A 14,535-nucleotide genomic window follows, 5' to 3' on the forward strand; every position below is an offset into this window, starting at 1 on the left:
TGATATGAATGCACATTATAGTGGTGCATAACTACACTCATAAAAATCATAATAATGTTTGCTATAATGTTCACTAATTATGGAGAGTAATGGGGGAATATGGAGAATCCAATAGTCATTCACTAAATAATAATTCATAACAAACCTTTTGAATTCTCACATCTTTTTCCTTTTTATACTGTATAATAATAATAATAATAATAATAATAATAATAATAATAATAATGCCATTAATGAATGTACAATCATCTTTCTTGTGTTCTATGCATCGGGTTGCGCCATGAAAGGCTTGAAGGTCAAAACCAGCCCAACAAACTGAAGGATGTTCAATGTAAAGAATACCAGTTGATCACCTAATAAAAAGACCCAAATCATAATATTAATTATTATTGGTAATCAAATCATAATATTAATTTTTTTTTTTTTTTTTTTTTTTTTATCATACCTGGGAGTATGGCAGCAACTTGACGTTTTTGTGCAAAAGAAAAGCTGAAAATCATAAGAGAATTAATAAAAATACTTTACTTTCATTTCTTCAAATTATAGCAAAATATCATTGCTACAAATACAATCAATATAACTCGACTTACAGTGCTCCTGCGCCAGCTGGACCAAATGCTTTAGAGACAGACATCGCTGTCATTGAAATGCCATTAGCAGCTCCTCTCTCATGTTGGCCCTTTATTTATTTATTCATTTATTTATCATTAACACAATTCATTTCATACAAAATAACAAAACTCCCTTCTACTTTCACCATTTAACCATTCTCTGTAGTCTCATTAATCCATTATACTTTTCAAGAAAGCATAATGCCTTAATCACTACAGAAAACAGTCAAATGGCTAAATCAACAAACGTTGACCTTTTAAAAAAAATTATAATCAAAGAGTTTTTTTTTTTTTTTTTTTTTTAATGGAGAGAAGTGATAGGACTTACAACAGATTTATTTAACAAAATGAATAACCCAGTCACCAGCGACACCTGTACAACCACATATATCAACATCAACTGATATATATATATATATATATATATATATATATATATATATATATATATATATACTTACTGATAAAAAATTCCTTATTAGTGATGCACAATTGACAGCTAGAAGAAGAGAAAAGCCAGAAAGCGTTGCTATGTATGGATAAGTTGATAAAATAGGGATTGATATAACCTGAAGCAAAGAAAAAACAAAGGGTAAATAACTATGTACACAAAAAGACAAGAATGCCCTTGTCATTCTGAACATCAAATTTCTTACAGCTGAAAGGCGTGTGACAGTGAGTGGGCCCAGAAGTTTCTCGATTAATGGATATAGTAGAAGCTGGAACAATAAAAGCCCAAAGCCTGAAAAGAATTCAAGTGTAAATAAATAAAATACAAAATATGTTATTCTTTCAACAACCCCATGAAAAATATTTTATTAAAAAATCCAAATTGGATTGTTTATAGATATAATAAATGTACCTGAAATAGCAAGAATCTCACCAACATCTTGAGATGAAAAACTAAGCCCTCCATAACTTTTGTCACTAACTGCCCACAAAGAAAATATCTGTAAAAGTAAAACAACATTAAAATTTAGAATTTGAGGAGATTGTGATTTTTGGCAATGAATAAGTAAAATAAAACTGTGTTTTTATTTACCTCTGTATAAGCTATTTCCTGAAGTGAAAACACACAATACACAATGATTGTAGACATCAATGGCCAGTTTTTTAACAAAGCAAATGAAGAGATCTTTTCTGCTTTGACCTCATTTTGACCAAGTAAACTTTCAGAAGCTTCTACTTCTGATGCATTCCCATGTTTGTGCAGTGTTTCCTTCACAAAACAAACATAAAGATTATTAAAACATGCAATGCAATACTTTCCAAATGCAGTAAAGATAAAAGAAGTAAAAAAAAAAGGTAATTGCATACTTACAGGAAGCCACCAGCTAGAAATAAATACAGCCAATGAGTAGATGGATATAATAAGACATGGTAAAAAGTATGGAAACCTGCAACATGTAAAGATATAGTAGAAATGAAAAGAAAAAAAAAAACTTTTAATGAATGTAGTGTAGTGAATTTACCTTCCAAACAAAGAGTTTTCAGAAAAAAACTGTGGGTATTTCTCAGCAGGCTGATGTGAATACAAAAGAGACAAAGTAAGAATCTTTAAATATTCACAATTTTATTTTATAAATCCATAAATTGAACCTGTGCAAAAAAACCTCCAATAGCAGGACCAATAATTAAGCCAATTCCTCGAGAAGTACTCACCTGAAATTATAACTTCTCAAGTAAATTATAAATATGATAATATAAATACAAGAAATACAAAGAAAGATCTTACAATTGATAATGCTAAAGCTTGGTATTCCTCATGGCAGACTTCAGAAGCATATGTCTATAACAGATTTCAATAAACAGCAAAATTAACTAAGTATGTCAGTTTTTCTTTATCTATGTCCTTTTTTAGTTTTTATATACAAACCCCATAAGTAGTTTCATATGTGTATCAGGTGTTATAATTTATACCCGTATTGTTCCTAGTAGACTGTTAAAACATCCAAGGAGAAACCTTGAAGAAATTGCCATCCAGAAGGATGAACTGAGTCCAAACATCGTGTTGAAAATGAACCTGAATCCATATGTCAAAAGAAACAATCAAAGTTAGGTTAAATGCAACAAAAAGATTCTGTTCTTGTGTTTGTTATAACATCTCACTTTCATTTCTTCCTAATGTGCTTTCAAAATATACCTAATTATTATAACAATGTCATCCAAATATAAAACAACTTCCTTTGTTATAATTATGTAAATTTTTTCCAAGTAGAATGTCTTGATAAGTAAATGAGAGTACTATATCTAGCATTTAGCCCATTAAGTTTTGAATTGTTGTAGTTAAAACATATCATTGCTTACACTGAAAATGTGCCAATTAGTATTATAGGCTTTCTCCCATATCTATCAGCAAGAACTCCCCAAAAAAGAGAAGTCAAGGCTCTTCCAATCATGAATGAAGAACCTACAAAAAGATATCAAAGTTCATGGGACTGCATAAGCTTTCTAGGGTTATTTTTTATGATGATAATGAGGATTGAGGAGGGCATTTAGGTCTTTTGTACATACAAGAGATCTATGGGTTGAGTAGGACAAAAAGATTGCAACTTTTTGTCCCATTGACATCAATCATAGCATCTTGTCATGTCTAAAAAGGGTTCTGTAGATAGCTTACCCACAAATCCAGCATAGTAACCGATATCTTCCTCTTGAGTTGCAATATTAAAGTCTCTAATCTGCAGAAGATATCATATACATATAGTTAAGTTATCAGTCAACAAGAAGTTACTGAAAAATATGATTTTGCTAAGAAATTAGAATATTGCACTTGCATACCATGAAGTAAATGAACGGGTAGAGAGAAGAAATTGGCAGAGCTGAAAAACAAACCAATATAATGAGCTCGTAGCAATTAGCATCATATCCTCAGCATGAGAATCTAAATGTTTAACTTAAAATTCCCCCAAAAACTTGTTGATATCATTCGATTGGGATATATGGAAGTTCCACGAATCATTTACACCCAAAACCGACAGAATTTGCAGTATATGGATAACAGAGAGAAAAATCAATGACGCGACTGAATTTGGTGTAACTAAAATCATGAATTGATAGAAGTGAAAAGAAGTACCTGTGCAGAGGGAAACGAGCCAGATATAAGAAAGGTGTGCATAGGGCAACCCAGTTCGTTCCTCTTTAAGACGATCGATTTTGCAGCCGGGGCAATTGTGAAACCTTAATTTGGCATCCTTCTCTTTGTTCTTCGACGACAAATGAGTGCTGTTAGTGGCCGTATCTTCCATTGCAAAAGCTTCCGAGTGGCGGACACTGTTTTACGGTTGCAAAATAGGGGGTCTGGGTAGTCCACCGCAGCCATGGACTCATGGAGTTTGATCAAACTCGCCTGTTTTCCAATTGGATGGAATAGGACAAAAAGAATGAATAGACAGCCCGCGTATTCTTGCTTAATTGATTTTCATTCTTATTTTTAATCTTTTAATTGCATGCACCAGTCCAATAGAATTTGTCAATATTAACCATTTTCTAATCTAATTATTCAAAAACTATCGAGAAATTAAGTAATCTTTGGAGGGTTATTTTTTTTTTTTTTTATAAATAAATATTAACCACAACTTTTTTTTTTTAACTAATCATTTTCTCTAGAATTGACAATTCTGGAGCATGCCAAAATGGTTCAAGCTCACCGTTGTAACCCAAAGTTATATACACGGGGCCACACATTAAAATCGGAATCAACATTTCGGACGCTATGATATTCCGAATTTGTTGCTACCAAAATTTCAAAGATTTTTTTTTTTTTTTTTTTTTTTTTTTTTTTTTAAATCATAGATTCAACAAACCAAGTTAAATTGTACTGTTTAATTACTTGCATTTTAGATTACAAACGAGTTTCTGTATTTTGAAATGCGTAAAGCAGTTCCAAAATACAAGTAGCAAATCTAGAATGTGACAACTTTTTTAACCATTATGATGATATAAATATATTAAAATCTATTACTACCACTCCTTAGTTAAATGAAATAATGTAGATTACCCATTAAAAGTTATTCTAGAATAGTACTTTCAGTTAGGGGTGCAAACAAGTCAAACTACTCGTGAGCTATTCAAGATCGACTAGTTAAAAGCTCCACTCAAAACCAATTTAAACGAACCCGATTCGAGATCGAGCTTAATATTAAGTTCATCTATTTAACGAGCTCGAGCTCGAGCCTATGTCACTAAGTTCGATTAGGCTCGCGAGCCTAAACAGACCTATATATAATAATATTTATTATTATTTTTATATATTAAAATAAAACAATATTTCGGGAATTAGAAATTTAGGTTATTAGTAAATGAGCTTCTTAACGAGCTCGAACTAGGCTTAAACTTATTTAGGCATGTTAGACAAATAAACGAGTCGAGCTCAAGCCTAAGCCGAGCTTGTATAATTCTTTACGAGCTCGAACCGAGCTCATTACTCGAAAACTCGAATCGAACCAAGCTCAAGTTTGAGCCTCGTATAACTTAAACAATCCTAAGTCGAGCCTGATCAAGTTCGGGCTCGATTCGGTTCGTTTGCACCCCTACTTTCAGTTTCAGTCCGCAATATGAATAACGTAATCCAAAATGTTCGAAATACTCATATCCAGAATGTTAGACTGAAACATAATTTAACATATTTTTTTATTTTTGTTTATGATATTGTTAAATTAATTTTACTTAAACCAATACCTTGTATTAGTTCGAAATAAAATCAGTTCATTCGAAGATTAATTTGTGACAACCCGATATTTCAACTCTTTGTAATGGCCTAATAGGTCAAGTATTGTAAACATTTTTGAGTTAATAAAATTAACTTTGATAATAAAATGTCCAAAAAGTTTCTATTTAAATTCTTCTATGTTTAAATCTCATTAAACCATGATCGTACGTAAAAAGAACGCCCAAATCCGACTTCGTATATTGAAGTTATGATTTTTCCAAGTTCAGCTTAGCAACAGACAGCTAAAAACTCGAAACGGAGATCGAGCGACATTTGGCCGGGATGACCTAAACGAGAATCGAAGGTCTCGACAATAGTATTTCAACGGTAAAAAGTCTGGCAAAAACCGACGTCAGATAAAGAAGTTATGAATTTTTAAAGAAATTCCTTAATCACGTCATTTTAATAAATAAATAATAAAAATAATTTCGGAATTTGCCAACGGAATCTAAACGAAAGTTGTAGATCGTAGTCTCACCTTCGCGGGGATATAAAGAACGTCGAAAACGGAGTTCGTATGAAGGAGATATGAATTTTTGAAGTTTGATAAATGATTTATATATAATTTTTATTAAAATTTCGGTATTATCCGAAGAGGAGTCAACCTAGGGCCGAGGTACGCGCCGCGTACCCCCGTACGCCCCGCGTACTCGAGGCCACGGCCTCGGATCGTCCACGTCACCCTATTCGAAGCTATCCGACCCGCCGTCCCATCCGACCCGCCCCATCCGAAATACGTAAGCGATGACGTACGGGTACGCGCTGCGTACGCCCGTACGCCCCGCGTTCGGAGGCGGTTCAGCACCCCTATAAAAGGGATGCGAGCCTTTTCGAAAAATTTGTTCATTTTCTCTCTTTCTCTCACGATCTTGCCTCGATTTCCGTGCCCGTTCAAACCCGAAGCTCTGGTCTTTTTGCTCAAGTCCCGAGGGTCGATTTTACTCCCGAGAATCCCGAGAAAAATCCGTTTCCCGAGACGAAACTCTGCCCGGTTTTCGATCTCTCTATCTTCAAACTTCCAAGTGAGTTCATACCCCTTTATTCAACCTTTGAAATGCTTTTAAATGTTTAAATACTTTATTTGGGGGGGGGGGGGGGGAATACACGTTAAACACTTATAGTTATTGCTTCGATCACATGTGATTGCATTAATCACATGTGATTAATAACTAGGAAACCAATGATTTTATCACTGTTCAAACTGTTTTACTTCAAAATGGTTTACAAACTCTTTTACTTATCAAATGCTTTATTGTAAACTTTGTTTTACTACCTATAAATTTGCATGCCCATATATGTATAGCTGTATAAATAATGTTTAAAGGGCTTAGGAAAGCCACCTGTCCTATTTCCTTTTCCTCGATTTGGATGTGGTCTGGTGGAATTTCGGGTGACCATCTGAGGGTCGTTTCAATATTAGTTATATATCATATATACATGTATTGACATAAAAGTACTTCCATATTTATACTTATCAGTACCTCGTTAGTAAGTTACCATCGGGGTAACACGGGATCATACTACTACAATTTCTAGATCAACGAGTCAGTTCATTTAGGAGTCAATACTTATTACTAAGTGAACATATACAACGATACTAGAACAAGTAACATTATATTGCATATACACGAATACGTTAACAATTGTGATCCACTGTATGGGAGCATGTCTTAATTGACATGACCCGAGTTGTAGCCAGAGTCTCTTGGAGGGAGAGCGTGAGTTTGCGTATAGATCTATACTGGATTGACTATCCTACACCTCGCTGCTAGCTACAGTGGGACCGACAGGTCTGCGGGTGCCAAACGTCATACCTTATTTTTCGACTATACGTTGTCGATGTTACCAGTCGATAGTATGGTGCAATTTATCACACGATACCTTAATATAAACCCGGTTTAAGGTAGTTAGTACAGCAGTGGTTCATATAAAACAAAACTACCGTACTACAATAATTTACCCATTACATTTTGGTGATAACCTCACTTAAACTTTAATGTACAAACTATATTTTGTTAAATGATAGTTACACTTGGGAAATTACACACTTTTACATCAAACGAGCATACAAAACAGTTAAGCCTTGGTAGAGGGCTACTTTAACAGAAAATATAGGTTTTTCTGAGAGATTCAAACTTTTACAAACACTTACATACATTTACAACTCATATTTGCAACAGGTTCAAACGTTTTGATAACAAACCTCGACACTAAAATATTTATGAATTCACCAGCTTAATGCTGATAAACTCTTTCAAAATAACTTGTATTCTCAGGTCATCAGTAGTCAGGTACCGATGCTAGCTTTTGAGAAGATGGAGCGCATTCAAGACTCATCATACTATTTTGATTTAAATTATATTTTTGGTGTCTAAAACTGTACGGAACACGCTTGTATTAAAATTTTATATTTAATGCAATGGATGATGTTGTTTGCTTATTTATATTTACTGTGTTGTGATACTTTACATGACGTCCTCCGCCCCAGAACGTTTCCGCCATTCTTGGTTTTGGGGTGTGACATAATTTGTGTGGATGTTGTTAAAAAATGAGTTTTACAGATGAAGAAATTGTTTACCATCTACACGAGCTCTCGAAATTGAGCCCGATAAAGGTAAATTTTAATTAAAAATAAATTTATTATAAATATTTGTTTTTATGGAAAGATATTTAAATATTAAAATTTATTGGATTGTTTTTGCGGATAAAAAAGTAGATGTTGAAATAGAAAAAAAAAATCAAACACGAAACCATCAATTACACCTATATAATTAAGAAGGGAAATTAAAGAGTATATTAAAAGTTAAACTAAAAGCAGATAGAACTCCGAAAGACAGAACCATATCAAGTTTAAACATATATGTTATTTTAAACTAGTTGACATTTTATAATTTTTGTTATGATACTTTTTATAATGTTTGGTATTATTTGGGAACTATTTCACTTTTATAATACATTTTTATATTTTTTTAATCGCAGTCTCCGACATCCAGTGAGTCGAATGATGATGATGTGTTGCCAATACAATATGAATGTAACATCCTAATTTCCAAGAATGAGATTTTAGGGATTTCATGCAATTAAAGAAGTCTACTCGACGAGTTGGAGGCCCCAACTCGTCGTGTAGAGTTTTAGTCAGCCCGTGTGATTTATGAGGTCTACTCGGCGAGTCATAGGACCCCAACTCGACGAGTAGGAGCTGGAAGATAAAAACCTAATTTCTAGGGTTTTGCACCCTATTTAAAGGGTCATTAGTGAGAGCTCTTCCGCGGAGAGGCTGACAGAGTTGTACGTTAGGGAGGTGGTATCGCGACATGGAGTACCGATCTTGATCGTCTCAGATCGAGATGTGCGTTTCACTTCCAGATTCTGGAAGAAATTTCATGAGGAATTGGGTACGAGGCTGCATTTAGTACCGCATACCACCCACCGACTAACGGACAGAGTGAGCGGACGATTTAGACGCTCGAGGACATGCTTTGGGCTTGTGTACTGGATTTTGGCGGGAGTTGGGACACGTATTTGCCCTTGGCTGAGTTTTCCTATAACAGCAGCCATCATTCGAGCATTGGTATGCCACTCGTTCAGTTGTTGTATGGAAGGAGGTGTCGGACCCCTATTTGCTGGGGTGAGGTAGGGCAACATGTGATGGGTAGTACAGAGATAGTGCTTCAGACAACATAACAAATACAACAGGTCAGGCAGAGGTTATTAACCGCTCAGAGTCGCCAGAAGAGTTACGCGGATAGGCATCGATCGGAGCTCGAGTTTCAGGTCGGGCATCTTGTGCTCCTGAAGGTGTCTCCTTGGAAATGAGTAATCCGTTTCAGGAAGAGAGCCAAGCTGGGGCCCCAGTATATTGGGCCGTTTAGGGTGATCGTGAGGGTGGGCAGAGTAGCATATTGCTTGGAGTTACCTGCGGAGTTGGACCAGATTCATGATACCTTCCACGTGTCGCAGCTGAGGAAGTGTATAGCCGATGAGTCGGCAGTGGTGCCATTAGAGGATATCCAGGTGGATGCGAGTCTGAATTACGCTGAGAAGCCGATCGCAATCTTGGATTGGAAGATCAAGGTTCTGAGGAGTAAGGAAGCGCCCTTGGTGCAGGTCCAGTGGCAACATCGAAAAGGGTCCGAGCTGACCTGGGAGCCGGATTCGGAGATACGGGAACAGCATCCGGAGTTGTTCGCAGCATGAGACTTCGAGGGCGAAGTCTAGTTCTAGTGGGGGAGAATTGTAACAACCTGAAATTCAGGTAAGCCTTATGACCCTTCTACTTTGAGATTTGGAAAAATGAGTCCCTTAAAGTTATATGTTGGATTTGTGAGTACGTTGGGCGTAAAGAAGCGTACGCCGCGCGTACTCACGCGCTTATTTTGGATACGGACTCGCCCAGATACGCTAGGTGTACCCAGGGTTACGCTGGACGTAGTGTGTCCAGATGCAAACCCTAAATCCTGGCTTATGCACTATAAAAGGAAGGTCTAGTCCTTTGCCCTAGCCACCATACCCCCTTGAGTGAGCCCTTAGAGTGCATAAATCCGTGTATAAGCTTGTGTGTGTGATCTTGAGCTTGAAGGTACCTTTTGAGGTGAAGAAGGAGAAGAGGAAGCCATTGTTGGAGCTAGAAGTGGAAGAGCAAGAGTAGATCTGAGTTCTACAGTGGTTGGAGATCCTTTTCGAGGTAAAAAGCTTCAAGTTTTGCATCTTTTCTGTTCAAGCCTTGTAGAGAGAAGTTTTAGGGCTTTTGGTCCCCAAGTTCATAGCTTTTTGAGTGGTTGAGCTCTTAGAAGCCGAGATCTGTCCCATACTAGCTCATTTAGTGTTGTTATGTGATAAAAATCCAGTCTTGGTTGTTAAAAGTTGTTCATGCATGAGATATGGACCTTTTAAGGTTGGAAATAGAGTGTTTGGGGTGTTTGTGACTTCCACAGCCATGCAAAGGCTTAAAGTCACCTACTTTATGGATTAAGTCGTGTTAGAGAAGTCAGATCTGGATTTTGGATGCAAGACTTAACCGATTAAGACCTGAATGAAGAGGAAGAGAAAACTGGGAGTTACGCTGGGCGTAATCCCAGTACGCGCAGCGTAAGGGGCCTCGTACCCCGATTCTGTGAAGCCATCGGGTACGCTTAGCGTACAGATCTGGTACGCGCCCCATAAGGTTGACTTTTTGTGACTTTTAGGGTTTGGTCAACTTTAGAGTATTTGAGACTTGGGAGGGGTAAAATGGTCTTTTACCCTCCTGAGAGTGCTAAGAAAGGAAATGGTCTAGCCTTGGGAAATGTGCTGATGCCGAGTGTTTATTTCGTATGATTAGGCGGAGGCTAGATCCTATTTTCATGGAGTCCGAGATTTCTGAGTTACCGAGTTACACGAGGTGAGTCTTCTCAATATACATTACCTAGAGTGGTATTATGAGTTGACCGGAAGGTCTTATGTGCTATGTATGAGATTGTATCCCATGTATGAGATTATGTGTTATGTGATGTATGTATGATATATAATTGTATAGACCGGACCAGAGGATCCAATGAGACAGACCGGGCCGGAGGGCCCAACGAGCTATAACCGGACCAGAGGGTCCAACGAGCTACGAGACCGGAGGGTCCCGCTGAGACACATTGACCGGAGGGTCGTATAGTAGCCTCGAGTGGTGTATGTGTTGTATGTGGTATTTTGGGGAACTCACTAAGCATTTATGCTTACAGTTGTTGTGTTATGTGTTTCAGGTACTAGCGAGGACCGTGGAAAGGCACTGGCATGAACCGTACACACAGAGAGGAGATTTGATTCGTGATCTTGGGATATGTTTTGATTTGATAACTATTGTGGAATACTTTTGAAAATGTTTTATATAAATTTGGTTGTTGAAAAATGAAAATTTTGTTTTGAAAATCTCGTCGTTACAGAAACCCTTCGCTTCTGCGTACTCGATGGTTATTTTTGAAAAAAGAAATTTGTTTTTATTTTATTTTTTGGAAAGTTTGGTTAGAAATCGGTTACATTTGTCAAATTCTCAATAAACTTTATGCAGCGTCTACTTTAGCATCTAACATGTTATAATTCGTTCATCTAAGATGAGAATTTGGCTCGGAAACTTGTACCGAACCGAACCAAATTAGGCCTGAATAAGCAATTCAATTTGGGTTTCGGGTATCTATATTATGATTATTCGGTTCTCGGGTTATTCGGTTTGGGTTATCCAAATAAGAGCTTATTCGGTTCTAAATACCCGACCCGAATAAGCAAGCATTCCTCATCCCCTTTCTCTTATCAACATAAATCAAAATCACGATTCACACTTCTATCATCATCGTTCGTAACAGAAAAAAAAACCATACGCTTGTTCTTGTCGTTTCAAAATCGACCAATCTACTCAACTATTTCCAAACTCGAAATCACTTTTGTCAATCATTCCTCTTGTTTCAGACTTTCAAAAATTAACCTTTCTTATTGTCTCTAAGGATTCACGAATTCATACTTTGTCTAGTCATGGGAAATTAGGCCCCAACTCAAGAAACTTAAGTAAAAAAATTAATTCTTATTATGTTTAATCTACTATGTAAATGCTATTTTTTCAATGTGTTGTTGTGTTATATTAGTCTTTTAATGTTTTACGTTGATGTATAAAAGTACATTGTTATTCTATTATTTAAGTTATAGGGTTTATTCAATTATATTTGCTCCGTAATCATCTTATACATGTTATTCGGTTTATTCGAGTAATAACCAAACCGAACCGATCAATACCCAAACCGAACCGAACCCGTATTTGTTAATCGGTTCGGTTTTTGGTTCATGCAATTACCCTTATTCAATTTTCGGGTTATTCAGGTTCGGGTCGGTTGGGTTGGTAACGTCCCTACGTTCATCTATATTTACGTTTTCTTCTAGCTAGGCCCAATAAAAACTCGATAATAGCAAGTTTTGGTGGTAAGGTTGAAATCCAATTTAACAATATAATGAAACATAAACAACTATATTGGCATATTTAGTATAATTAGAAAACAGTTCAAGTTTTGTTCTAGCTAAAAACTCTCGATAATAACAAGTTTTGTTTTTTCTGTGCATTTAGTTGTGACAAAAGTGCAAAGTTGGTCCTTCTGGTTTGTAAAATACTTTAGATAGGGTCCAAAAAGGTTTCAACTTGCATGAAAGGTCCAAAATCAAAACTTTTCTGTGGTTTTGGTCCTTGGAACACCTGAAATGATGGTTTTGCCCTTTTAATTTCTTTTTTTGTATGTATTTTAATACTTTTTTATTTTAAAAAATAAAAAATAACATCCCATCTCCTCTCTCTCTCACACACACACACATACGGCTTCTTCTCCCGACACAATACTCGGATTTCTCCGTCAACAACCCCAACGAAACCATCATCGACCCTTTGTATGAGTTCCTACAATGGTGGAATAAACCCAGATCTTGGAATGACTTATCACCTGCACATTCATGCTTTATTCATGAGTTCCTAATTCCATTAATTTACATGTACCAGATTAAAGAGATCTGTTTTGAGTTTGAGTTTTAGATCCCTGTTCCTTGCCTCCACCGACGACATCCCTTTTGCTCAACCTCCTGATGATCAATCCAAACAAAGATCAATTTTAGGAAATCGATATGGTTAGCAATTGAGGAGCAGTGATGCAGGAGTGGTGTTAGCCCTTTCTTAATCCCATCATTCGTCTTTTTGTTATCTTTATCACACACACAGATACAGACACATAATGTGTGTGATTTCCCTCCCATTGTTCAATCACAGAGTAAACCCAAGATGGGTGCTTATTATTATTATTATTTTATCATATATTGCTCTTCCAGATGAAATTTTTGATCCTATTAGAAGAACGATCGGAGAAAAAGATGAAATTTTGAGAGTATTTGAAAGGGTTCTCGATTTTTGGAGTGTATGTGCATGTTCGTGTTTGAAGGCAAGAAATCAATTTCTATCCCCTGAATTCTGGAGTTTGTGTATTAGCTATGAGATGAACACAAGATCTTCATCTTTATCTTTCCCTTGATTTCTTCATCTTCATCTAGTTCCCAAATCTTCATATTGTTTAGATGGTAATGGTGATATTCAATTTTTCTAAAAATGAAGATGGGTTTTGTAGAGAGAGAGAGAGGGAGAGAAGGGGGGGGGGGGGGGGGAGGGGGTACCGGTAGGGGTGGAGTGGGTGTCTATCTTTTTTGTTTTTCATTTTTATTTCATAAATTATTAAATTAAATAAGAAAAGAAAATCAAAAGCTGTAATTAAAAGGGTAAATCGGTAATTTCAAATTTTTTTGGATCAAAAACTTAGAAAAACTTTGATTTTGGACCTTCTGTGCAAGCTGGAAACTTTCTGAACCGCATCCAAATTTTTTTGCAAACCACAAGGACCAAATTTGCAATTTTGTCTTTAGTTGTGCTTGAACCGAGTGCTTGGAGTTGGACTCTTTCCAATCAAACACTTTCTTTTTATGTTATTTTATATTTTTTTAAAAGTTTACAATTATTTTTGTACACAAGTAAAAATTAAGATGCTTCCCTTAAGATGAAATATTATCCTTATTTTGAATAGTAACTCTGATGTTCGATAATTTGAAATACATTCAATAGTTAGACTATGTTTAGCGTGTCATAGCTAGCTGATAAGGTAGTTTATTTTTCGAGCTTTTTTATGTTTTCGTGTTTGGTAGGCCAAAAATTAACTTTTTGAAAAACTAATTATACTAGCTTTTTTTAAAATTTCCAAAATACCTCTTAATTAGTTATAGAAACACATACTCTTACACATCATTTTATGTAATTTTATATGTTTTTCAGCTAGCTTTTTAGCTAGTTTTACCAAACGTTATTTTTTATCAGCTAGCTTTTTAACTATCAGCTAGTTTTTTATTTAATAGCTAGCTTTTCAGCTATCAACAATTAGTATGCCAAACATAACCTTAGTAGATCAAATCAATGAACCAAAAAACTGACCAAGTGAAAACACAACCTTAGCCATTAACGATATGAATTATATTTTGTTCAGTTAAGATGTTATGTTTTATAAAATTATTTTGTTTATTTATTAAAAAAAACGAAGAAAGAAAATGACATGGAAGTTAAAATAATGTGGTGTGTTTTGACCATTTTCTAGCTTTGATGTGGCAAAACAAATAATATAGAGTGCGACCCATATTCACTGGCCTTTATGAAAACATTTCAAACTTTGAATTACAATA

General features: G+C 35.7%; 1 protein-coding gene across 1 annotated transcript; it reads right to left on the bottom strand.

Moving 5' to 3' along the window:
* On the bottom strand, window positions 1-3,982 carry ZIFL2 (zinc induced facilitator-like 2). Its single transcript, XM_078957192.1, has 17 exons — window positions 3,688-3,982; window positions 3,393-3,433; window positions 3,232-3,292; window positions 2,919-3,021; window positions 2,532-2,634; window positions 2,347-2,400; window positions 2,211-2,273; window positions 2,084-2,133; window positions 1,933-2,008; window positions 1,654-1,830; window positions 1,474-1,561; window positions 1,268-1,353; window positions 1,073-1,180; window positions 940-984; window positions 591-679; window positions 446-489; window positions 1-353 (listed from the first exon to the last, which is right to left on the bottom strand). Exons 1-17 carry the CDS (start codon window positions 3,857-3,859, stop codon window positions 262-264), a joined length of 1,452 nt encoding a protein of 483 aa, XP_078813318.1. The 5' UTR covers window positions 3,860-3,982; the 3' UTR covers window positions 1-261.
* Between the last annotated feature and the right edge of the window lie 10,553 nt (window positions 3,983-14,535).

The sequence above is a fragment of the Lactuca saligna genome, chromosome 5 (genome assembly GCF_052625555.1).
Source record: "Lactuca saligna cultivar CGN05327 chromosome 5, ASM5262555v1, whole genome shotgun sequence".
In the NCBI taxonomy this organism is placed as follows: Eukaryota; Viridiplantae; Streptophyta; class Magnoliopsida; order Asterales; family Asteraceae; genus Lactuca; species Lactuca saligna.